Genomic DNA, 25,862 nt, shown 5'->3' on the forward strand with positions numbered 1-25,862 from the left:
CACCTCAGAAATAATTGGTTGTTGAATTCAATGACCAAATAAGCACATTAGATGAAAATTGATGATTTTAGAAATTCGGCGTATGTTGACCTTTTTGCCGATGCTGACCTCATAATGAATTGGCGGTTGAGTTCAGTGACCTATTATGAAATCAAATTCAGTGACAAATCCTCTTGAAATTCAAAATCAATCAGATGAAAATTGAAGATTTTTCAAAATTGGACCTAAGTTGTTGAACTTTGGCTTATTTTGACCTCAAAAACAATAGGCTTATTGTTTGGGACGAACTGGAGCATTTTAGTGAAGTTTTGTGAAGATCGGTTTAAAATTGTGACCTGTAGATGATTGATAGACAGGCAGACAGACAGAAAGAATAACGTACGCGACCAGCCAATATGCAGTGCTGTACTTGAAAAATCTTCGATATTTTTTGTATACAAGATCGAGGCTCGTGAAAGAGCTAACATTAATCACAAAAAAAGTCAAACCGAAACATAAAACACAAAAAATAAGGGGAGCGGTAGACAAGATGGGGAGAGAGTGGGAAGGACACAAACACAACATTTGAGAGCAGGGACAATGGGAGAAATGTGGGAGGGGGAGGGCTTGGGGTGAGGTGGGAGAGGTATAAAACATATGAACGCTGCAAGGACTTCCAGGAAAGAAGTTGGAATTTCAAAAAAAAAAAAAAGTGTATCTGGGGTGAATTAGCCTGGGTAGAAAATATCAAGGTTTTGGATGGGGGAAGACAAGAGATGGTGGTGAACAGCTCTTTTAAAGACCTGCAGGGAGGAGTGGGATTGAAGGGAGTGGGTGAGTTTGTTCCAGAGGCGGGAGAAAAGGGAAATGAAAGAGTGAAGGTGAGCAGAGAGCCTAGATTTTGGCAGTTTAACCATAAGAGGGTTGCAGGCAGATCATGTGCGATCTGAAGGAATATTGGGGGGGACAGAGCACAGAGAGAGCTGGGGGAGCAAGGCCAGAGAGGAGTCGGTAGAAGACAGAAAGACCACCAACCTGCCTGCGGTGAGTGAGTGAAAGGCCCTCGGAGTTAACTTCATCGCAGGAGATTCCAATGATTCTGAAAGGTTTGGGTTCAACAGCGTGAAGCCGAGCTAGGTGTGAGGCAGGAGCATCAGCTAAGAGGGGGGAACAGTATTCCATTGAGCTGCGGATGAAAGCCTTGTATGTGGTGAGGAGCTCACGTGTGCCAAGGAAGGACTTCGCACGATGGAGGATGCCCAGTCGGCGACTGGCTTTGGAGGCCAGCTTGGAAATGTGGTATTCCCAAGAAAGATCATGGCAGATTGTGAGACCAAAAAGCTTGAGCGACAGAACTTCTTGGAGAGGATTGTTGAGAAAGTAGATGGGAGGGTTTTCCAGTCGGTCCTTTCGGAGAGACATTGTAAGAGTGTGAGATTTGTCAGGATTGAAAGACATGTTCCACTTGTTTGACCAGTCTGTGATTTTGTCCAGGTCTGCAGAGAGTGAGTAGGCTGCAGACTGCCGATCTGAGGGATGAGGAATGGAGCGGCAGATAGTGGAGTCATCAGCAAAGAGATAGAGAGGATTTTCCAGAGAGTCGGAGAGATCATTGATGAAGACCAGAAATAGCACAGTGCCCAGAACACTACCTTGGGGAACTCCAGCCAGAACAGGAAGGGGAGATGAGAGAAATTCATTCAGTGCCACACGTTGCCTACGACCAGAGAGGGAGTCCGCAAGCCATGAGTGGAGATTTGCATGGATACCATAGGAGGAGAATTTGGTGAGCACAGCTGGGTGCCAGACCGTATCGAAGGCACGTGACATGTCAAGTGAGACAGCTCTGATTTCCTGTTTGGCATTGAGGACCTCCATCCATTGTTGAGCCAGCAGAAGCAACATGTCCAGAGTAGAATGACCTGGTCTGAATCCAAATTGATGATCAGAGATCAGGCCATTGGAGAAGAGGAAGGATTTGATATCCGAAGCAATGATGGATTCCATGACTTTGCTGATAATTGGAAGCAGGCTGATTGGTCTGTGGTTGCAAGGATCTGTTTTTGCACCTTTTTTTAAAAAGCGGTAATGTTTGCTGATTTCCAAGATGCTGGCAGATGACCTTGAGCCAAAGAGAGGGTGAAAAGAACAGAGCGAGGGTGAGATAGAGCGGCAGAGCAGGATTTTAGGACCCGTGGGCTGATGCCGTCTGGTCCAGTGGCAGAATCAGAGTCGAGGTTTGACAAAAACTTCTCCACCTTGTCAGGAGAGAAGGACACAGAGTCCAGGAGCAGTTGAGTTCGACTGGGAAAGGTGGGAACAGAGAGAGATGGGTTTGGGACACAAGATTTTGAGGCAAACACAGAGTTGAGGCATTCGGCTTTGTCACGTGCGGTGTCAACTGCGTAGCCATTTGAGGTAAGGGAGGGGATGGAGGGTGAACAAACACCAGAAACGGATTTGACCAGACGCCACCAGGATTTGGAGGAAGGAGACAGGTTTGAGAGTTCAATCTTGAGTGTGGAGAGATAGTGCTTCCTGGCACTCCTGAGGGTAGACACACACTTGTTCTGAGCTTAGTGGAAGGAACTGAGATTGCCTTCAGTTGGATTTGCCTTCCAAGAGGCAAAGGCAAGTTGTTTCAGGGCAACTGCCTCACCATAAGATTCAGTGTACCATGGACGCGAGGAAGGATAAGACAACTGAAGACGAGATGGGATAAATCTGTGCATGAGAGAGCAGTTTGCTTTGGAAGAATTCACAGGAAGAATTGATGTCAGAGGCAGTAGAGATGGGAGACCAATCCAGATGATTGATGGCTGCTTGCAGACCGTGCCAGTCATCCTGAGTGAAATGCCAGACTCGTCGGCGCTGAGGAGGCTCTCTGAGAATGGCCAGAGAGATGTCCACTTTAACAAGCACATGACCAGAAGAACCGATTGGAGCAGAAGAAGAGCAGCAGACATTTGCAGGGAAGTTAGTCATAACCAAGTCCAGAAGAGAAGATACTCCATTGACTGAGATCCGGGTTGGGAAATTGACAGATTGTGTCAGTCCCAATGAGTCGCAGACGTCCTTTGCTGAGGTGCCATGGCTGGTGAGAGATGAACCCACACCCAGCCAGCTGGCATGATGACAGTTGAAGTCGCCACATCTGAGGAAGAGAGAGTTTGGATGAGTTGATGGAAGTTGGTCCATGTTGTCCAACAGCGAAATGTAAATGGAGTCATCACTGTTTGGAGGACGGTACAGAACACACATGAACAAAAGGTGGGAGCAGAGAGGAAGCCGTAGCCAGAGGTACTCCTGGGGGTGAGGTGGAGAGAGGGCAGTGCAAGGAGAGTGAGGAAGAGAGTTTTTGATAAAGATAGCCACCCCACCACCAGGACGAGGCTCAGGTCTATCATACCGGAGGAGGGAGTAACCAGGAAGAGATATTAAGGAATCAGAGACATCTTGAAGGAGGAAAGTTTCTGTTAAGCAGATCAAGTCTGGATTGTCAGAAGTAACCTGAATGGAGAGATCAATCAAGTTTGAGTGAAGGCCCCGGATGTTTGAGGTCCATACCGTTAATGAGGAGAGAGGGGGAGCATCGGGTGCAGGACAGGGGAGGGGAGGGGTATGGTCAGATGAAGGATGAGAGGGGGAGGTAGGAAGAGCAGTTGATAGTGTGTCAGAGATTACAGAAGTGTTACAAGAAAGGGAAGGATGAGGAGGACGAAAGGTTTGATGGTGATGGGATGAGGCACAGTGAGGGGTTCTTTGAGGGGGGGGGGGGGGGCAGAGGAAAGCTGACGGTTGGGGGAGGTGGAGGTATGAGATAGAAGGGAGACGAAGTGGGGAGGAGGCAGCTTTGAGAAGGAGGTGGGAGGGATGGTTTGGGGGGGAGATTGGAAGGGGAGGGGTTGGGGGGGAGTTTTGAATGGTAGGGGAAAGGGGGGAGTTTAGGAGTGGAAGGGCAAGGGTGGAGTTTAGGAGGGGAGGGGCAAGGGGGGAGATTTGGAAGGGAGGGGCAAGGGGGGAGATTTGGAGTGGAGGGGCAAGGGGGGAGTTTAGAAAGTGGATGATTAATGAAAGATGAACATTTGTAACAAATTGGATTTGTTGTGATTTTCAAGTTAGCGATCCGTTTAAGAACGATGGAGGAGGGGTGGAATGAAGGAGAATTTAGAGCATGCAGTGAGAAAGAATTATAAGAGATTGAATATTTTTTTGAAATGGAATGAGTTGAAGAGGAAATTGAAAGGAGCCTTTTAAATAGGAAGAAAAACAGCGTGTTGTAATAAACCACTGAATAAAACACTGAAGGGGAAAGTTTAAACATGTTAAACAGAACCGTGAAGAACAATCTTATATTCACAAAAATACCAATGGGGAGAGGGCCTTGATGGACAACCACGAGTCACTTGAACAGGGCAAAAGGTGAAAGGCAAGGGGATAATGGGGGCATGGCGGGACAGCGCACATGGACAGAGGCGTACGATGGGACAAAAGCACACGAGGAGAAAGGGAAATAAAAGATTTTTTATTTTTTTTTTGGGGGGGGGGGGGGGAGTGGGGGTTACAACGTTAGACAAAGAGTAGATGTTTGGTGAAGTTTGGGGGAGAAGGGAACATCAAAAAACCTAGCAAAAACAGCGAAGGAAGGAACAAACTTCGACGGGGGAAGCCTGAGGCTGCAAGGCCTCACACGCCGCGCGGCAAACAGAAACGATTAATTTATGAAAGATAAACACCGAGAAACTTCCAAGGGGCACACTATAGGTTCACACACCGAAAGATACATACAGTTTTGACAAAATACAATTGTGAACAAAGACTTAACTTTGAAAACGTGGAGATCGTGTACAGCTTCGAAAATCCATAACGTCGTCTCCAAGATCTCGCGAGATCTTCAAGATCTCTGACGTACCATCCCCGCTCACTGTTCCCCCCAGATACTCAATCCTATTTCCTGGTCTGATCTCTTTCCCCTCCAACCTGATATTCAATTATCTTCTCTGCTGCCCATCCCACATCACCTCCATCTTCTCGTGGAGATGATGCAAATCCTCAATGTAAATGTGTGTCATGTAGCGCCACCTCAAGGTGGGAGAGGGTATTACAAGTCTCACTCTTTACAGTACAGTGTAGTACAGTGGTGTTCCTGTGCCCACCTTTTCCAGTGCGTTGAGGTGTTTTGGTATTTTAGAGAGGTATTTTGAATTACACATTTGATTAAGGATAATAACATAAACTCCTTGGCTGCTACACAAATATCATATTGTGGCGGACACGAAAGCCCACTGGCGTGGTGACATCATTCCGCGCACCAAGTGGGCGGCGGCCACGCCCGAGGGGTAGGCGTGGCCTCAGGATATACACCGGGCGCGCAGCCCGGAGCGCGCCAGTGCTACAGTGACCTCTTGTGAATAAAGACTCTTTCGTTTAACCGCGTTTTCCGCTTCCTCCTTGGTAGCAAGTAAGCGCGCGTAGCACCGCGCTTTAATTGGTGACCTCCGACGTTCTGGTCAGCAATAGCTGACCACCCGACATGGCAACCAACGCGGTAGCAATGAAGCTCCCCGAGTTCTGGGAAGCTCAGGCGGAGATCTGGTTCCTGCAGGCTGAAGCCCAGTTCAGGCTTCGACGCATCACGGCGGACGAGACACGCTACTGCCACGTGGTCGCCTCCCTAGGGGCCGGTGCGGCCGCCCGCGTCGTGTCGGTCCTGAGGAACCCACCGGCCCACGACAAGTACGAGGCGATCAAGCGCCTCCTCGTCGCCACGTTCGGCCTCACAGTGGACGCACGGGCCGATCGCCTCTTGGACCTCCCCGAGCTCGGTGACATGCGACCATCGGTCCGAATGGACCATATGCTGTCGCTCATGGGCGACGAAACCCCGAACGCTCTATTCCGGGCGTTATTTTGACGCCAGCTGCCGGCACGAGTCCGCCTCGCGTTGGCCGGTTCCGCGACGACGGAACCCCGTGCGTTCGCTGCCGAGGCCGACAAGTTCTACGCGGCTTTGGACACGCAGGCGAGTTTCGGTGCGGCCGTAGCGGCGCCCGAGCCCGAACCTCCTGCGGGTGCCCACCCCTGCTCCGAGGGGCGCCTTGCCCCGCCCACCACCACCGCGGAAACCGCGGCCTCCGGCTTCGCCGCAAACCTGGTGTTTTTTCCACGCTAGGTTCGGCCACGAGGCTCGGCAATGTCGCCCGCCGTGCTCATACGGCAGGTCGGGAAACGCCCGGGCCGGCCCTCGGTAGTGGCACTGAGCGCCAGCCGATCAAACAGCCTCCTGTACATAACGGACACCTTGTCCGGGCGCCGTTACCTGTGCGACATGGGAGCACAGGTGAGTGTCGTTCCTGCCGGTACGTCCGACAAGCAAACCGCGGACCGAGGTCCCACGCTGCTTGCGGCCAATGGTACGTCTATACGCACGGACGGAAAACGCTGTCTCTCTCTGCGGTTCGGAGGGCAGGTTTTCCATTGGTCGTTCGTTACGGCCGACGTGCCCATGGCACTGCTCGGCGCAGACTTCTTATGTGCTAATGGATTACTGGTGGATGTAAAGCGCAGAAGGCTTGTCCAGGCTGAGACGTTCAGCTCGCTCGCGTGCGCGCTGCCCGCCTCGTTGAGCAGCTCACAGAGCGGCTCATCGAGCGGCTTGCTGAGCGGTTCAGTTCCGGCCAGGTTCATCTGTACGCTTCCGGCAGCGGACGAATTCGCCCGCCTCCTCGCGGGTTTCCTGGCCCTCACGCGGCCCACTTTTTCGGCGGGGGCCGTCAAACACGGGGTGGAACACCACATCCCCACCGCCGGGCCACCGGTCTATGCCCGGGCACGCCGCCTCAAGCCGACGAAGCTCGCCATAGCTAAAGCGGAGTTCGCTACGCTGGAGCGGCTCGGCATCGTGCGGCGCTCCGAGAGCGCGTGGGCGTCCCCGCTCCACATCGTGCCCAAGCCCGGCGGGGGATGGCGACCGTGCGGGGACTACCGGCGCCTCAACGACGCCACCACCCCCGACCTCTACCCCGTCCCCCACATCCAGGACTTCTCCGCCCGGTTGCCGGGATGTCCTTCTTTTCAAAGGTGGACCTCGTACGCGGCTACCATCAGGTCCCTGTCAGGCCGGAGGACATCCCGAAGACGGCTGTCATCACGCCATTCGGGCTTTTCTAATTTCTTCGGATGCCCTTCGGTTTGAAAAATGCGGCTCAGGCGTTACAGCGCCTAATGGACAGCGTCTTGCGCGGCTTGGATTATTTGTACGTCTACCTGGACGACATCCTCGTCGCCAGCGTGTCCCGCGAATAGCACCTTCATCACCTCCGCATGCTCTTCGAACGCCTGGGCCAGCATGGCCTCATCGTGAACCCCGCCAAGTGCCGGTTCGGCGTCACCGGCATCGACTTTTTGGGGCACCGCGTCACCAGGCACGGGGCCGTCCCCCTACCGGCCAGGGTGGAGGCTGTGAAGGGGTTTCCGTGCCCCCGCACGATCAAGGGGCTCCAGGAGTTCCTGGGCATGGCAAACTTTTACCATCGCTTCCTGCCCCGCATCGCCCAGCTCCTGCGCCCCTTACACGAGGCCCTTCGAGGGAAGCCGGGCAAAGGTGACGTTACCTGGACCGAGCAGATGGACGCGGCGTTCTCGGGGGCGAAGCTCGCCTTGGCCAACGCCACCATGCTCGCGCACCCGGCGCCCGATGCACCGATCGCCCTCACCTCCGACGCCTCGGACTACGCGGTGGGCGCGGTGTACGAGCAATGGGTGCGTGGTGCCTGGCAACCGCTGGCGTTCTTCAGCCGGCAGCTTCGCCCGCCCGAACGCCGTTACAGTACCTTCGACCGCGAGTTGCTTGGGCTTCACCTGGCGGTCAGGCACTTCCGCCATCTGCTCGAGGGCCGTGCGTTCACGGCCTTCGTCGACCACAAGCCGCTGGTTTTCGCGATGGGCAAGGTCGCCGAGCCGTGGTCGGCCCGGCAACAGCGTCACCTCGCGGCCATGCCGAGTACACGACGGACATCCGTCACGTCGCGGGAAAGGACAACTCGGTGGCCGATTGCCTTTCCCGGGTCGTCGCCCACGCAGTCCACCTTGGCATCGACTATGCCCGGATGGCGGCGGACCAGGCCGCCGACCCCGGGGTCCAGGCCCTGCGGACCGCCGTCACGGGCCTCCACGTCACCAAGGTGCCCTTCGACGGCACGGGCACGGCCCTCATTTGCGACATCTCCCTCGGGCGGCCTCGCCCCATCGTGCCCGCAGGCTGGCAGCGCCAGGTTTTTGACGCCATCCATGGACTGTCCCACCCGGGCACGAAGGCCTCCCAGAGGTTGGTCGCCGACAAGTTTGTCTGGCATGGCCTCCGGAAGGCCGTCCACGGCTGGACCAGGACGTGCCTTGCGTGCCAGCGTGCGAAGGTGCACCGGCATACCCAGGCCCCATTGGCCCCGTTTACTGTGCCGGCACGTAGGTTCGACCACGTGCACGTGGACCTGGTGGGACCTCTGCCCCCCTCGCGGGGTTTCACCCATGTCCTTACCATGGTGGACCGCACCACCCGGTGGCCGGAGGCCATGCCTTTGGCGGCGACGACGGTGGCAGACGTCGCGCAGGCGTTCATCGCCACCTGGGTCACCCGGTTCGGCGCCCCCTCTGACATCTCGTCCGACCGCGGCCCCCAGTTCACCTCGGAGCTCTGGGCCGCGGTCGCGCGGGAGCTCGGGGTCCAGCTGCACCGAACCACGGCCTACCACCCCCAGGCCAACGGCCTGTGCGAGCGGTTCAACCGCTCGTTGAAGGCCACGCTCCGGGCCACCCTCCGCAGCGGCGGCTGGGTCGACAGGCTCCCCTGGGTCCTGCTGGGCCTCCGGACGGCGCCCAAGGAGGACCTGCGCGCATCCGCGGCGGAGTTGGTCTTTGGACAACCGCTGCGGGTGCCGGGCGAGTTCCTCCCAGACCCCACGGCACCTTGGTCCGCGGCGCAGGAGCGCTCCGCGCTGCAGGAGACCGCCCGGAGGTTCGCCCCGGTGCCGACGGCGCACCACGGGCACCCACCCACGCACGTCGCCCCGGAGCTTCGCACCGCGGAGTATGTCTTCGTCCGGCACGACGCCCACCGGACACCACTGCGGCCCCCGTACGACGGGCCTTTCCGCGTGCTGGAGACCAGGGTGAAATACTTCACCTTGGACATCGGCGGTACTCCCGACCGCGTCTCGGTGGATCGACTCAAGCCGGCCCACCTCGACGTGGACCACCCACCGCCGGTGGCTCGGCCCCCACGTCGCCGTCCCCCAGCGGGCGGACCCCCGGCACCACCCAGCACCACCGGCACGCCGCCCCCCGGTCCGGCACCCATCCCGGGTACAGCCGGGGGCATCCCAGCTGGCATTCTCCAAGAAGTTCTGTCACTCAAGCTTTTGGGTCACACTATTTGCCATGATCCTTCCTGGGAAAACCACATTTCAAATCTGGCCTCCAAAGCCAGTCGCCGACTGGGCATCCTCCGTCATGCGAAGTCCTTCCTTGGCACACCTGAGCTCCTCACCACATACAAGGCTTTCATCCGCAGCTCTATGGAATACTGCTCTCCCCTCTGGTCTGGTGCTCCTGCCTCACACCTAGCCCGTCTTCGCGCTGTTGAAACCAAAGCGTTCAGAATCATTGGAATCTCCCGCGATGAAGTTAACTCCAAGGGCCTTTCACTCACTCACCGCAGGCAGGTTGGTGGTCTTTCCGTCTTCTACCGACTCCTCTCCGGCCTTGCTCCCCCAGCTCTCTCTGTGCTCTGTCCCCCCCAAATATTCCTACAGGTCGCACAAGATCTGCCTGCAACCCTCTTATGGTTAAACTGCCAAAATCAAGAATTTCTGCTCACCTTCACTCCTTCATTCCTCTTTTCTCCCGCCTCTGGAACAAACTCCCTCACTCTCTTCAATCCCACTCCACCCTCCAGGTCTTTAAAACAGCTGTTCACCACCATCTCTTATCCTCCCCCATCCAAAACCTTGATCTTTTCTACCCCCACGAATTTCGGTCCCCTTGTGTTTTATACCTCTCCCCCCCCCCCCCTCCCCTTCCCATGCCTCCTGCCCCCAAGCCCTCTCCCTCCCACACTTCTCCCTGCTCTCAAATGTTGTGGTTGTATGCTTCCCCTTCTCTCCCCATGTTGTCTTCCGCTCCCTCTTTTTGTATATTTTGTTTGTCTGGTTGATTTGTTTGTGAAATAAATGTTAGCTCTTTCACGAGCCTCGATTCAGTATACAAAAAAAATAAAAAAATAAAAAATCCCTGCACCCCGGACGCCGCCGGTCGCCAGAGGGCGCTTCGGCCGGGTCATCCGTTTGCCCCGCAAACTGGCCCTCCAGGTGCGCGGGAATTCTGGGGGGGCGCGTGTGGCGAACACTAAAGCCCACTGGCGTGGTGACATCATTCCGCGCACCGAGTGGGTGGCGGCCACGCCCGAGGGGTAGGCGTGGCCTCAGGATATACACCGGGCGCGCAGCCCGGAGCGCGCCAGTGCTACAGTGACCTTTTGTGAATAAAGACTCTTTTGTTTAACCGCGTTCTCCGCTTCCTCCTTGGTAGCAAGTAAGCGCGCGTAGCACCGCGCTTTAATATGTTGTAATCGTTTTTCCACATTGTAGATATGTCGAAGGTGTTATCAATATCATGTGGACCTTTTGTTTTCTCTTTCAGGTTGTTTTCAAGAAAGCAAAAAATGTGGAGGAGAACGACGACGTAAGTTCGTGTGAATGTGGAGATAACTGTGTTTTAACTGCTGAACCAACAGTTCAATGTACCTCGGAACTGTCTTGATAGAACTTTTGTCTGTGCTGGATCTTTGTCGATTTGCCCATAATGATGTGAGTCCCACTGTGTGAGTTACAACTTTGTGGGTGCAGCTATGGGGTAAGTTTACCTTTTATACAGGTTATTTTCTTGTCTTCTTTTGTCGCTCTTGGAAGAAGCTGGGATGATGCGGAGACTTCATCATCCACACATTGGTAAGTGTGGATTTCACTCAAACTTATAGACAGGTGGAGATATAAGGAATTATAACACACCAAGGCATTTTTTGTTACAAGTCATCTTATCATCTTTTCAAGACAATTCGGGTATGATGAATTCAAAAATCGCTGTTCCCAACAAATATTTGGTCATTAAGGGCCCAAAATGGCGTATCAAAGATGGCCGCCCAAAACACCTTTTTTCGGAGATATGTCCAGAATGCAATTGAATCTGTGGCTCTCATCGTATTTGGACTTGTTTCAATTCTGCTAAGAATAGAGCGGGGGAACAAATATACAATCACCAGACTACAAAAGAGTGAAATTACACATTTGAACGTCTTTATTTACACCAAAATTAAGCCTCTCTGGCATGGGATGTGGTCCATACAAGTAGTGTCCATATTGTGGCACCATGAATGACTATGACACACATTTTCACGCTATTGATATGTCTAAATATTGGGCAAAATTGGGTTTAGAAGATGTTGTATTGTGATTTGTCATATCTCAAAAGTTGAATATGCTGCCAACAAGCGGTTCTTTGATCTTCACGCTTTCTGCAATTGCATGTCCAGGCAATACTATTAAATTACTGTGCAGCATTGTCTTCCTTCAGTTGTCATTGTTCACTGTGATTGTACGTAGCAAGTCTACGTCAACAGCTATTTACCTCTCTGTTCAGACAATTACAACAAAAACGGTATCCCGATGATTATAAATAATGATGTAATTTCCCAAAAAATAATAAATACAAAAAAAACTTTAGAAATTAAAATTTCTCGTATCTGGATCCGGATCTTCACTAAAAAGAATCAAAAAAAGACCTTAGGATCCCAAGCCGCCACCATAAGCATTACGCCAACAGCAGTGCCAGTGATAACTCACCCACTCTTCATGAAGGACACCGTGGGGTCCTTAACGCACACGGACTCATGTCCGCAGATGGGATGCCGGTTTAACGTCCATCCGAGGGACAGCACACAGAATCACCTGTGAAACACGAACTTGTCACACTGTTGATCAGTTGTCATCGGAAGGGTCACATTAAAGTCATGTGTTCATCATGAATGTTTAAAGGTGTTTAACTTTGGACGAGTTTCTTTATGCCATCTTAACTTGTGCTCCACCATGTTGTTTCCCGACAGTGAAGCTCATCGGCGTTCATCAAGATCAGATCTCGAAGGAAGTGGTCATCGCCATGGATTATGTCGCTGCAGGTGAGGTTTCTGAAGTCGTTTTGCTGAAGATCCGCTGTTTGTGTTCATCACTTTTACTTGAGCAGACAAATAACTTGGTAATTGGCAAACTTGAATTATAATGTCTTGATTGTTGGGACTTTTTAGGTTCATGCTCGACCATGAATATTTGTTATGGGAACAAAAAGAGCAGAAACGATCATGTGAACATGTTTTGTTTCATCTTCTCGTGTTCTCAATCTGATGTCCCGATAACCAGGTGTGTTGAGCTCAACCATGAGTGTTGATCAGAGGAGCAAAGTAAATAAATTGCATTTGAAGTTGAGGTCTGTTACTCTGATATCTGGCACATCTTTCAGTTCTTACAAATCCCAAGAGAATATCCATGGCGTTTGTGCAGAAAAATACAGAGAGGTCGCATGAACATTGAGCAGAGAACAAAGACCAAGGTGCACATGCAGACCAAGCAGCGGGCGGAGGGGCGCAGGAAGGTGCGCGGTGTTGGGCCCGACAGCGAGCAGATCAGTTCATGAGCAGAGGGAGGGCAGCCGTGGCAGGAAGGGGGTGGTTTGGGAAGTGGTTTGGAGAAGTGGTTTGGGAATTGGTTCAGAGAAGTGGTTTGTAGAAGTGGCTTGGGAAGTGGTTTGGACAAGTTTGGTTTGGGAAACCACATGAGAAGGGGTTTGGTCTCTTCGACTTTATAGGCCTCACCATCAGCCATGGTAGTACAGTGGTTACCTTAATTGGTAAAATCATGATAGAAACATGAAATTTGGTGGAAATGTTCTTTATAATATGTAGTACTACAAATGACTGGTACCCAGGAGAGCAACCAATGAGAACCGCATCAAATTGGCCACCATTTCCAAGATGGCCACCAAATGTATAACAATTAGCTATTTTACAATCTTTATGGAGTTGTGTTTCCGGAAAACGATTCAAACACATTCTCCCCTCCATCACCTCAAGCAGGGATGCACCTCCATCTCGAGTCATCCTCCACCTTTCCTTTTCCTATCTCCGTGAACCCTCTTTTTACTCGACTCACTTCCAGTTCCTCCCCTTTCTCTTCCTCTCTTGTTCTCCCTCACTCCTCTTCCTCTTCATTCGTTCCTTCTTATGTCCAACTGTGACCGTCTGTCAGTTTTCTTTTCCATGACCTTCGATTTTGCAAGCAAAATTTATCTTCATTACTTCGCAAAAAAAATAATTTTGCAAGTATGTTGATCACTCTGGTTTGTGTGTGTGTTTGTGTGTGTTTGTTTGTGTGTGTGTTTGTGTGTGTTTGTGTGTGTGTTTGTTTGTGTGTGTGTGTGTGTGTGTGTGTGTTTGTGTGTGTGTGTGTGTGTGTGTTTGTTTGTGTGTGTGTGTGTTTGTCACTTGGCAATTTTTTTTTTTTTTTTTGCAAGTATATTGCTCAGTTTTGTGTTTGTGTGTTTGTGTGTGTGTGTTTGTTATTTGCAAATATATATGAATCGAAGATTGGTCGGTTCCGTTTGTGGTACTGTCTGTTTGTCTGTCTGTCTGTTTGTCTGTTTGTCACCGGCCTGCAGGTCACAATTCCAAACTGATCGTCACGAAACTTCACGAAGTTGTATAAGTCGTCCCAATTGAGAAGCCTATTGATTTTGAGGTCAAAGGTCATCTGGAGGTCAAATATCTAAAATCGCCATTTTAAATCCGATTGACTTGAAAATTGAATAGCATTTGTATATCAAGTCACTAAATTGGGAAATGAACTATTTGAGGTCAAAAGGTCAAAGGTCAACTTAAGGTCAAATTTTAATAATCATCAATTTCCATCTAAAAAGCCATCAATTCTCAACCGATAGACTTGAAAATTGAACAGCCTTTGCATATCGAGTCACTAAATTGGGAAACATACTATTTTTTAGGTCTAAAGGTCAAAGGTCAACTCAAGGTCAAACTTCCAAAATCATCACTTTTTATCTGAAAAAAACATCAATTTTCATCCATTTGACTTGATAATTGAACAGCATTTGCACATTGAGTCACTAAATAGGGAAACCAACTATTTTTGAAGTCAAAAGGTCAAAGGTCAACTCAAAGTCAACCTTCCAAAATCATCATTTTCATCTGAAAAATCGTCAATTTTCTTCCTATTGACCCGAGCTTTGATCAAGATTGTGAATTTTAGTCTTGATGAAATGGACAATTTGCTGTATCAATGGAATTTTTTTTTCTTGGGGAGTAAGGGGGGGGGGGGGGTGTATTTTGCAAGTATCGTGCTCCGCATGACGTCTTCTTGTTTGTTTGTCTGTCCGCTCACTTATACTTGCCTACAGGTCACAATTTTAAACCGATTTTCACGAAACTTTACTAAATGGTAGAGTTCGTGGTCCGACAAAATCGTATATATTTTTGGGGTCAAAAGGTCAACATAGGCCAAAGGCCAAACACTTTTTTCAAATTTCTAAAATCCTCAATTTTCATCCGATTGACTTGAAATTTGAATAGGATATACATATCGGCATACTGAATTCAACCACCAACTATTTTTGAAATCAGCATTGGCCAAAAGGTCAACATAGGCCAAAGGTCAACAACCATTTCAAATTTCTAAAATCCTCAATTTTCATCCGATTGACTTGACATTTGAATAGGATTTACTTATCGGCGACCTGAATTCAACCACCAACTATTCTTGAGATCAACATAGGCCAAAAGGTCAACATAGGCCAAAGGTCAACCACTTTTTTCAAATTTCTAAAATCCTCAATTTTCATCCGATTGACTTAAAATTTGAATAGGACATACATGTCGGCGAATTGAATTCAACCAACAACTATTTTTTGAGATCAGCACAGGCCAAAAGGTCAACATAGGCCAAAGGTCAACAACAATTTCAAATTTCTAAAATCCTCAATTTTCATCCGATTCACTTGAAATTTGAATGGGATTTACATATCAGCAAACTAAATTCAACCACCAACTATTTTTGGGATCACCATAGGTCAAAGGTCAATAACAATTTCAAATTTCTAAAATCGTCAATTTTCATCCGATTGGCTTGAAATTTGAAAAGGATTTTCATATCACCTTACTGATCACGAGCCTCGATTCAGTATACAAAAAAAGCAAAAAAAAAAAAAAAAGCAACCACCAACTATTTTTGAGATCAGCATAGGCCAAAGGTCAACAACAATTTCAAATTTCTAAAATCTTCAATTTTCATCCGATTCACTTGAAATTTGAATGGGATTTACATATCAGCAAACTAAATTCAACCACCAACTATTTTTGGGATCACCATTGGTCAAAAGTCAACAACAATTTCAAATTTCTAAAATCGTCATTTTTCATCCGATTGGCTTGAAATTTGAAAAGGATTTTCAGATCACCTTACTGAAAGCAACCACCAACTATTTTTAAGATCAGCATCGGCCAAAGGTCAACAACAATTTCAAATTTCTAAAATCGTCAATTTTCATCCGATTGGCTTGAAATTTGAAAAGGATTTTCATATCACCTTACTGAAAGCAACTATTTTTGAGATCAGCATAGGCCAAAGGTCAACAATCATTTCAAATTTCTAAAATCCTCAATTTTCATCTGATTGACTTGAATTTTAAATAGGATTTTCATATCACCTTACTGAAAGCAACCACCAACAATTTTTGAGGTGAACAGACGCCAAAAGGTCAACATAGGCCGAATTTCTAAAATTGTCAATTTTCATCCGATTAACTTAAACTTTGAAGACGGTTTGTATATCAGGTCACTGAATTCAACCACTAATTTTTGAGGTTAAAAGGATGCCCCACGGAGTGCGATGCGACTTTGTTCTGTTTTGTCAAGTGTCACTCCATGAGTGATTTTTCATTTGTTTGTTTGTCTGTCCGCTCACTTATACTTGCTGACAGGATACAATTTGAAACCGATCTTCACGAAACATCACCAAATGGTAGAGTTCGTGGTCCGACAAAATCTTACATATTTTTGAGGTCAAAAGGTCAAAAGGTGAACCTTAGCCAAAGGTCAACCCCTTTTTTTCAAATTTCTAAAATCCTCAATTTTCATCCGATTGACTTGAAATTTGAAAAGGATTTACATGTCGGCGAATTGAATTCAACCACCAACTATTGTTGAGATCAGCATAGGCCAAAAGGTCAACATAGGCCAAAGGTCAACAACCATTTCAAAATTTTAAAATCCTCAATTTTCATCCGATTGACTTGAAATTTGAAAAGGATTTACATATTGGCTTACTGAATTCAACCACCAACTACGTTTGAGATCAGCGTGGGCCAAAAGGTCAATGTAGGCCAAAGGTCAACCACTTTTTTTAATTTCTAAAATCCTCAATTTTCATCCGATTGACTTGAAATTTTAAGAGGATTTACATATCGGCTAACTGAATTGAACCACCAACTATTTTTGAGATTAGCTTAGGCCAAAAGGTCAGCATTGGCCAAAGGTCAACCACTTTTTTCAAATTTCTAAAATCCTCAATTTTCATCCGATTGACTTGAAATTTGAATAGGATTTACATATCAGCTTACTGAATTCAACCACCAACTATTTTTGAGATCAGCGTAGGCCAAAAGGTCAACGTAGGCCAAAGGTCAACCACTTTTTAAAAAATTTCTAAAATCCTCAATTTTCATCTGATTCACTTGAAATTTGAATGGGATTTACATATCTGCAAACTGAATTCAAGCACCAACTATTTTTGAGATCGCCATAGGCCAAAAGAGCAACATAGGCCAAAAGTCAACAACAATTTCAAATTTCTAAAATCCTCAATTTTCACACGATTCATTTCAAATTTTAATGGGATAGACACATCAGTTAACTGAATTCAACTAACAACTATTTTTGAGGTTAAAAGGATGCTCTACTGAGTGCCATTCCACTTTGTTCTGTTTTGCCAAGTGTCTCTCTTTGAGTGATTTTTCATTGTTTTGTTTATCGTTCCTCCCCTTGTTCCTCCACTCGTATTTTGTTAAAAATTAATGATCTCATTGCCCTTGTATGTTTGTGTTCGATGCGTGCAGGTTCGCTCGATCAACATTTTGTTCGACAGAAGACATTCTCTTCACCAAAAGCGTGGTGGGTCATGAAGCAGGTGAGCTGACACATCTTTCAGCCTCAGTGTGATGTTGACGTGTTTTGAAATATCACAAAAAGCATTGAACTCGAAATTGTAAAATCTGTCTCCATGTTTTAATATTCTACCTCCACCTTCCAGATGGCTTCTGCTTTTACGTACATGCACAAGAAGAACATTGTGCACAGGGATATAAAGGTAACCAACGGCACCATCATACAACAACAACAACAACAACAACATGCATTTTAAGACCATTTTCCCTGCTAGAGCGGGGGTTAGCCTTTGTGGGGGTGAATGGCAAGTCTGTAATATGGAATTTTTTTTTGTGGGGGTGAACTTACTTTTCAAGATGACTTAGAACCAAAAGTTCATTGGAATTATGTTGAAATTATTCTAGATTTTGTTAATGTGACCTTTAAAAGAAACAAAAACCACATTTGACATTTCAAAGCAAATAAATTGATTCTTGAAAGTGATGTGAACTGATATCGAACTCAATTCACGGACAGTACTGTGTTAAACTTCTGTACGTTTTCCAGAAGTCTCTCTTTATTTTGCACATTAGCCAAATTTTTTTCAACAAAAACAAAAGCTAAATTATGACTGGGATTACGGACAGTAAAATTACAGTTCAGTACTTAGTGTAACCCCCACGAGCATTCAGGAGAGCATGTACACGTCGAGTCATGCTGTTCACGAGATTTGCCAAGGTTTGGACAGGAATCGCTTGCCATGCAGTGACAATAGCCTGCTGCAATTCACGCACAGAGGTCGGCTGCTGGTCCAAGTTGTCGATTTGACGCGTTAATTCTGCCCACAAGTTCTCTATCGGATTCATATCCGGGGACATGGCATGCCACTCCATATGCTCTACACCACAGTCAGCAATAAAGTGTTGGATCATGTGAGCACGATGAGGCCGTGCATTGTCATCTTGGAAGACAAAGTTTCCTCGAAAGGCTGCACGAGCAAATGTAAGCAATGTTTCTTCCAGAATGACCCTGTACTTGAACTGGTTCAGGTTTCCATTCAGAACAACCAGGTCAGTTTTGCCCCCTGTATGAAAAGCAGCCCAAACGGTCACCCCACCACCTCCAGCTTGGACTCTTGGCACTATACAATCTTCGTTGTGGGCTTCATGCACTTGTCTGCGCACTCGGACGCGGCCATCTTGACGATAGACCAGAAATCTAGACTCGTCACTGAAGGTCACGTGGATCCAGTGTCCTGGCTGCCATTGACGGTGCTCTCTGGCCCACTGCAATCGGCGCTGGCTGTGTTGTCTGTTCAGGCGTGGCTTTCTCAGGGGACGCTGGCACGATAGCCTGCTTGAACCAGTCGTTGGTTGACTAGCCTTCTGAATACAGGCACATTTGTCAGTTGCTGCCACTCAGCCCTAAGCCGATTAGCTGACTTGGTACGGCCATTGCAGACTAGCTGGTGCAGCTGGCGATCATCTCTCCTTGTGGTTCTGCGTGGACGTCCTGGCCTCGGTATTGGAGTAGGGTCACCCCTCTGAGCATTTTGTTTCAGGATCTTTGACACCTGACCTTGAGTAATGCCATACTGCCGAGCAATAGCACGCTGTTTCATGCCAGAATTTCGTAAAGCCACCACTCCATGACAAACAGCATTGTCAAGTTGACGGACCATCTCCAGAGGAAGCAGCAATAACTTTTGTAGACGTGCAGCAGTTGTTTTCCACTAATACAGAACGCAACAACCCTTATATACCCAATTGTGAAGCCAATCGTCAAATGTACCTGTCCGTACATTTTGTCACGCCACCTGTGACATAATCCTGATATTGACTTCTTGCTGCGAAAGACAATCAGTGACATGGTTCTTTCAACAAAGTCATCACCGAAGGGTAAAAGAAACTCACCAGATTGATATACTGAGTTCAGAAAGTAAACCCAATTCAAGAGAAAAAAAAAATTCCATATTAAATGCCAAGTCTGTATATATATTTTTTGTATAAAAGATTGAGGCTCATGTAAGAGCTAACATTAATGACAAAAAAATAAACAGACACATAAAGGGAGCGGGAGACAAGATGAGGAAAGAGGGGGAAGCACACAAGTACAACTTTTGAGAGCAGGGACATTGGGAGATCTGTGGGAGGGAGAGGGCTTGGGGGGAGAAGGCGTGGGAAGGGGGGTGGGGGAGGGAGAGGTAAAAAAAAAACACATGGACACAACAAGGACTTCCAGGAAAGAAGTCGGTATTTCAGAAAAGTGGATCTGGGGCGAATTAATGGGGGTAGAAAACATCAAGGTTTTGGACGAGGGAAGATAAGAGATGGTGGTGAACAGCTGTTTCAAAGACCTGGAGGGAGGAGTGGGATTGAAGAGAGTGAGGGAGTTTGTTCCAGAGGCGGGAGAAAAGCGGACTGAAAGAGCGAAGTTGAATAGAGAGTCTTTATTTTGGCAGTTTAACCATAAGACGGTTGCTGACAGATCTTGTGTGACCTGTAGGAATATTTGAGGCACAGAGCACAGACAGGGCTGGGGGGAGGGCGGGTCAAGGCCAGAGAGGAGTCAGTGGAAGACAGAAAGACCACCAACCTGGTTGCAATGAGTGAGTGAAAGGCCCTCAGAATCAGCTTCATCGCGGGAGATTCCAATGATTCTGAAAGCTTTGGTTTCAACAGCGTGAAGCCGAGGTCGGTGTGAGGCAGGAGCACCAGCCCAGAAGGGAGAGCAGTATTCCATTGAGCTGTGGATGAAAGCCTTGCATGTGGTGAGGAGCTCAGGTGTGCCATGGAAAGAGTTCGCACGATGGAGGATGCCCAGTTGGCAACTGGCTTTGGAGGCCAGCTTGGTAATGTTGTTTTCCCAGGAAAGATCATGGCAGATTGTGAGACCCAAGAGCTTGAGTGACAGAACTTCTTGGACATGATTGTTGAGAAGGTAGATGGGAGGGTTGTCCAGACGGTCATATTGGAGAAACATAGTGAGAGTGGGAGATTGTCCAGACGGTCAACGGAGGGTTGTCCAGACGGTCATTTTGAGAGAAACACAGTGAGAGTTGTCAGGATTGAAAGACATGTTCCACTTGTTTGACAAAATCTGTGATTTTGTCCAGGTCTTCAGAGAGTGAGGAGGCTGCAGACTGCTGATCAGAGGGATTAGGTATGGAGCGGCAGAGAGTGGAGTCATCAGCAAAGAGATAGAAAGAATTTTCCACAGTCGGAAAGATCACTGATGAAGACCAGAAAAAGCACAGGGCCCAGAACACTGCCTTGTGGAACTCCAGCCTGAACAGGAAGAGGAGATGAGAGAAACCCATTCAGGGCCACAGGTTGACGACGACCAGAGAGGAAGTCCACAAGCCATGTGTGGAGATTTCCATAGATACCTTCGGAGGAGAGTTTTGTGAGCAGAGCGGGTTACCAGACCGTATCGAAGGCACGTGATTTATTTAGGAATAAAGGTGGGCGCGATTCGGAAAATTTTAAGTCCGCTTACCGCTTATCCGCTCCGCCAGCCCGTGTAGTCCGATTCGCTTATCCGCTTCAGCGGCCGAAAATCTTAGTCCGCTTACCGCTTATCCGCTTCGATTCGATTTTTTAAAAGCTCTTCGACGTTTTTAAAGCGCTTTTTGACGTTTCTAAAGGGAATTTAATGCGTTTTAAGCCTAAATAGCCATTTCTAACTACTACAAAGACAAACAAAGCTTTTAAGATCAAAAATATACATTTTTATTTAAATAAAATTTATTCAAAATTTATTGAAATAAAGTTTTCCACTCGACTCTGCTCTACTCTACAGTTAATTTAAATATAATTTTATAATTGACAAATCAAATATAATTGACCGCCGGGTTGTGGATGTCGCTGTGCTGGGACTGCTGGTTTGCGTCGCTCGTGTGCCTGTCCCTGGCACTGCCGCTGGGCTGGAGAGTCAGAAATCTCTCCATCTTGACGTTATTGCCGCTCTAGCGTCCAATAAAATATTCAGTTTTCACTTATTATTCACTTAAATAAATATTCACAATTCTAGAGTAACGGCTCAGGCTAACAGCTGATTTGGCGAATCGCGATGCGCTTTAATTTTTCGGTAGTCCGCTTACGCTTATCCGCTTCGGTTTCCGGGGGTTGTTCCGATTCGCTTATCCGCTTCGAAAACGTTAGTCCGCTGCAGCGGATAAGCGGATAAGCGGACTTTCGAAGCGGACCGCCCACCTTTGTTTAGGAAGACAGCTCTAATTTCCTGTTTGACATTGAGGAATCAGAGACATCTTGAAGGAGGAAAGTTTTTGTTAAGCAGATCAAGTCTGGTTTGTCAGAAGCAACCTGTATGGAGAGGTCAATCAGGTTTGAGCAAAGGCCCCGGATCTTTGAGGTCCATACCGTTAAGGAAGAGGAAGGGGGAGCATTGGATACAGAGCAGGGGAGGGGAGGGGTAGGGTAAGATGAGGAAGAGTAGGAGGAGGTATGGAGAGCTGTTGATAGTGTGTCAGAGATTTCAGAAGAGCTCGGAGAAACGGAAGGATGATGAGGACAAAATGTTTGATGGTGATTTTATGAGGCACAGTGAGGTGTTGTTTGAGGGGGGGCAGAGCGAGGAAGAAGGTTGGAGGAGATGGAGGTAAGAGTTGGAAGAGAGAGGAAGCGGGGAGGATGCTTTGAGGAGGAGGGGTGAGAGGGGAGAATTGGAGAAAAAAGGAGGGTGCAGAGATTTGAAGGGGAGGTGGGAAGGGGGAGTTTTGAAATGGAGGGTTTAGTGGGGAATTTAGGAGGGGAGGGTGAGGGGGGAGTTTAGGAGGGGAGGAGAGAGGGCGTAGTTCAGGAGGGGAGGGGCAAGGGGGGAGATTTGAAAGGGATGGGTGAGGGGGGAGTTTAGGAGGGGAAGGATGAGTTTGGATTTTCGAAAATGTTGGACGATTAATGGAAAACGAACATTTATTGCAAAATGAGTTTCTTGTGATTATCAAGTCAGTCAGATTCATTGTTTTGTTTATCGTTCCTCCCCTTGTTCCTCCACTCGTATTTTGTTAAAAATCAATGATCTCATTGCCCTTGTATGTTTGTGTTCGATGCGTGCAGGTTCCCTCTATCACCATCTTGTTTTACAGAAGGTATTCTCTTTACCTAAAGCGTGGTGGGTCATGAAGCAGGTGAGCTGACACATCTTTCAGCCTCAGTGTGATGTTGACGTGTTTTGAAATATGACAAAAAGCATTGAACTCGAAATTGTAAAATCTGTCTCCATGTTTTAATATTCTACCTCCACCTCCCAGATGGCTTCTGCTTTTACGTACATGCACAAGAAGAACATTGTGCACCGGGATATAAAGGTAACCAATGGCACCACCATAGACCGTGATATGTTCTGTGTAACACTGCGATGATATATTTATTTTCTTTGGGCAGCGCAGCAAGGAAGGAATAGAGTGGGAAGTGGAGAAGGGAGGAAATAACAAAATGTATATCTTTGTGTAATTACCAACAACGAGGGGGGGGGGGGGCGGCGCACATCTTCTATCCTCATTCTGCAATCTCAAACCGAATTACCTTGCACACGCGATGTTATGGTCACCTGTCCATTAATGCTGTTCTACGTCAACCTTCTCCACCACATTCGATTTCTCCACCACACTCGTGAGAGGTCTAACACTCCACTCCTCGTGGGATTATCCACATATATATATATATATAACCACCTTTAGAGGCCATTTTTCCCCGCAAAGCGGGGGTTGGCCTTTTTCGGGAACCGTGGTTGTTGTTGTTTTTTGGTCCCCTTTTTTGAAGCGATGTTTTACGGCCGGATGCCCTTCCTGACGCCAACCCTTTTTGCCGCCTTTAACGACAAACAGGGAATTACCAGTGAACTGGTACTCAATTAGCCGACCTCGGAAGGATGACAGGCTGAGTCAACCCCCCTGGCGTTAATTCAGCGATCGACCGGGATTCGAACCCAGGATCCTAGGATCCTAAGCCGGCACCCTAGCCGCTAGCCCAACACCAGGGTTAATGAAACATACTGAATGAAAAAGCAATCCTGGACTAGATCGACAAATTGCTCATCTGCCCTTTCCCTGTTCCTGAACCCAATCTATTTCTGGCAAATTAAAATCATCCCCAATCAATCCCCTTCCCTTTACACATTCCTTTCGGAACTCTCAATGAATCTTTCTTCCGACGCACCAGGAGCCTGATATGTACGTACCTAAGTGTTCTTCCATCCCCAATACCTATCCACACAGATCCCTCGCCATTAATTCAAAGAAGGGGAGAGGTGGGGGTAGAGAGAGAAGGGGAGAGGTGGGGGTAGAGAAAGAAAGGGAGAGGTGGGGGTAGAGAAAGAAGGGGAGAGGTGGGGTTGGAGAGAGAAGGGGAGAGGTGGGGGTAGAGAGAGAAGGGGAGAGGTGGGGGTAGAGAGAGAAGGGGAGAGGTGGGGGTCGAGAGAGAAGGGGAGAGGTGGGGGTAGAGAGAGAAGGGGAGAGGTGGGGGTAGAGACAGAAGGGGAGAGGTTGGGGTAGAGAAAGAAGGGGAGAGGTGGGGGTAGAGAGAGAAGGGGAGAGGTGGGGGTAGAGAGAGAAGGGGAGAGGTGGGGGTAGAGAGAGAAGGGGAGAGGGTGGGGGTAGAGAGAGAAGGGGAGAGGTGGGGGTAGAGAGAGAAGGGGAGAGGTGGGGGTAGAGAGAAGGGGAGAGGTGGGGGTAGAGAGAGGAGGGGAAAGGTGGGGGAGGAGACAGAAGGGGAGAGGTGGGGGTAGAGAGAGAAGGGGAGAGGGTGGGGGTAGAGAGAGAAGGGGAGAGGTGGGGGTAGAGAGAGAAGGGGAGAGGTGGGGGTAGAGAGAGAAGGGGAGAGGTGGGGGTAGAGAGAGGAGGGGAGAGGTGGGGGAGGAGACAGAAGGGGAGAGGTGGGGGTAGAGAGAGAAGGGGAGAGGTGGGGGTCGACAGAGAAGGGGAGAGGTGGTGGTAGAGAAAGAAGGGGAGAGGTGGGGGTAGAGAGAGTAGGGGAGAGGTGGGGGTAGAGAGAGAAGGGGAGAGGTGGGGGTAGACAGTGTGGGGAGAGGTGGGGAGAGGTGGGGGTAGAGAGAGAAGGGGAGAGGTGGGGGTAGAGAGAGAAGGGGAGAGGTGGGGGTAGAGAGAGAAGGGGAGAGGTTGGGGTAGAGAAAGAAGGGGAGAGGTGGGGGTAGAGAGAGAAGGGGAGAGGTGGGGGTAGAGAGAGAAGGGGAGAGGTGGGGGTAGAGAGAGAAGGGGAGAGGTGGGGGTAGAGAGAGAAGGGGAGAGGTGGGGGTAGAGAGAGAAGGGGAGAGGTGGGGGTAGAGAAAGAAGGGGAGAGGTGGGGGTAGAGAGAGAAGGGGAGAGGTGGGGGTAGAGAGAGAAGGGGAGAAGTGGGGGTGGAGAAAGAAGGAGAGAGGTGGGGGTGGAGAGAGAAGGGGAGAGGGGGCAGTAAAGAGAGAAGGGGAGAGGTTGTGTTCGAGAGAGAAGGGGAGAGGGGAGGGAGAGGAGGGGGAGCGTAGGGAAGAGTGAGGAGAGAAGAGAGGGATGGGTTAAAATCTGGCAGATGTGATGCCAAGTTTAACGTCCATCTGAGGGACGGCACGCACATTGATAAATCACCACGTCTGTGAAACACCAGGTGACAGTTTATATCTGTGTCACGATTCGAATCCAGGACAAACGGCTTAGAGCAAGTGTGCATACCTCTCGCACAACATGATTGCCCCATTGCTTTTAATCCTCTATTTTATTTTGCCTTGAAAGGTGGTCAGTGGTCAGCCAACGCGTCGACGTGGTCGTCCAGACACGGTCCCCGTCCGGCTCTCCACGGTCCCCGCACGTCCCGCGAAGATGGTAGCAGGCGATGGTAGGAACTCGTGGCGCGTCTCCCGAACAAGGCAGATAACGAGGTGGAACGGCAAAGGGCGGGACTTTCAGCGCGGCTGGCGATTACTCAGCCATTTTCCTCACTCGCGCATCTCAATTGCACTGTACAGCGATCGGCCCAAAACTAAACTGAGCGCCACTCATAAAAGCGCGTCTTTTCAGTTCATGCGCGTCGGCTTTGCCCGCGTATATGTACAGTTCTCGGACGCTCACAACTTCTCCTTCCTCGACCCTTCCAGGCTGGTTGGTCAGTGTGCGCAAGTCCTTTGCTTCAGTCCTTTGTTCATCAGCTTTCCCGCACTAGTCCTTTGCATCGAGTCGCTTAGGCAGCAGTCCTCGTGCAAGTCCGTTCGAGGGCTTTGCGCAGCGGGTTTTATAGCTATGCCCACAAACCTTCTGGAACCTTCTCAAACCTTCTCACCACGCCCTGTGACGCAACGCCGCCGCCACCACCTCTGAGCTCTGATTGGCGGCTCGTGCTTACGGTCAGCGCTTCCGTCGCTCCATCCTCGGCTCCGCCCCGGTCCTCCTAGCCTGCCTCATGTTAACTCGCCCAAAATGAACCAACGTTAGCGCACAAGGGATTGAGGCTACGGACGTTGGATAATCGGTGGCAGTAGGGCCTATTCTCCTGACTCTACCTCAACGCAGAACTAACAATGGAAAGGAACTAAGCTCACAAATACTAAGACATAACTATACTATCGCGAGGCTACATGTTGTTTGTGTGACTAACTATGGGGGGAAAATTTTAACCTTTATTAG

General features: G+C 48.9%; 1 protein-coding gene across 2 annotated transcripts in view; it reads left to right on the forward strand.

Moving 5' to 3' along the window:
- LOC137428773 (uncharacterized) overlaps positions 1 to 25,862 on the forward strand; it is a 33,335-nt gene that overhangs the window by 715 nt on the left and 6,758 nt on the right. Inside the window, exons 2-8 of one of the 2 annotated variants that reach the window (XM_078777155.1) lie at positions 10,675 to 10,716; positions 10,944 to 10,982; positions 12,134 to 12,205; positions 17,203 to 17,273; positions 17,397 to 17,453; positions 22,309 to 22,379; positions 22,503 to 22,559. In XM_078777155.1, the coding sequence (XP_078633281.1) occupies positions 10,697 to 10,716; positions 10,944 to 10,982; positions 12,134 to 12,205; positions 17,203 to 17,273; positions 17,397 to 17,453; positions 22,309 to 22,379; positions 22,503 to 22,559 (387 nt within the window). In that variant the 5' untranslated portion in view covers positions 10,675 to 10,696. The remainder of the gene's footprint in view (positions 1 to 10,674; positions 10,717 to 10,943; positions 10,983 to 12,133; positions 12,206 to 17,202; positions 17,274 to 17,396; positions 17,454 to 22,308; positions 22,380 to 22,502; positions 22,560 to 25,862) is intronic. The other variant, XM_078777156.1, reaches the window with a different exon arrangement.

Source organism: Myxine glutinosa, chromosome 5, assembly GCF_964187855.1.
Source record: "Myxine glutinosa chromosome 5, kmMyxGlut1.1, whole genome shotgun sequence".
NCBI classification, from domain to species: Eukaryota; Metazoa; Chordata; class Myxini; order Myxiniformes; family Myxinidae; genus Myxine; species Myxine glutinosa.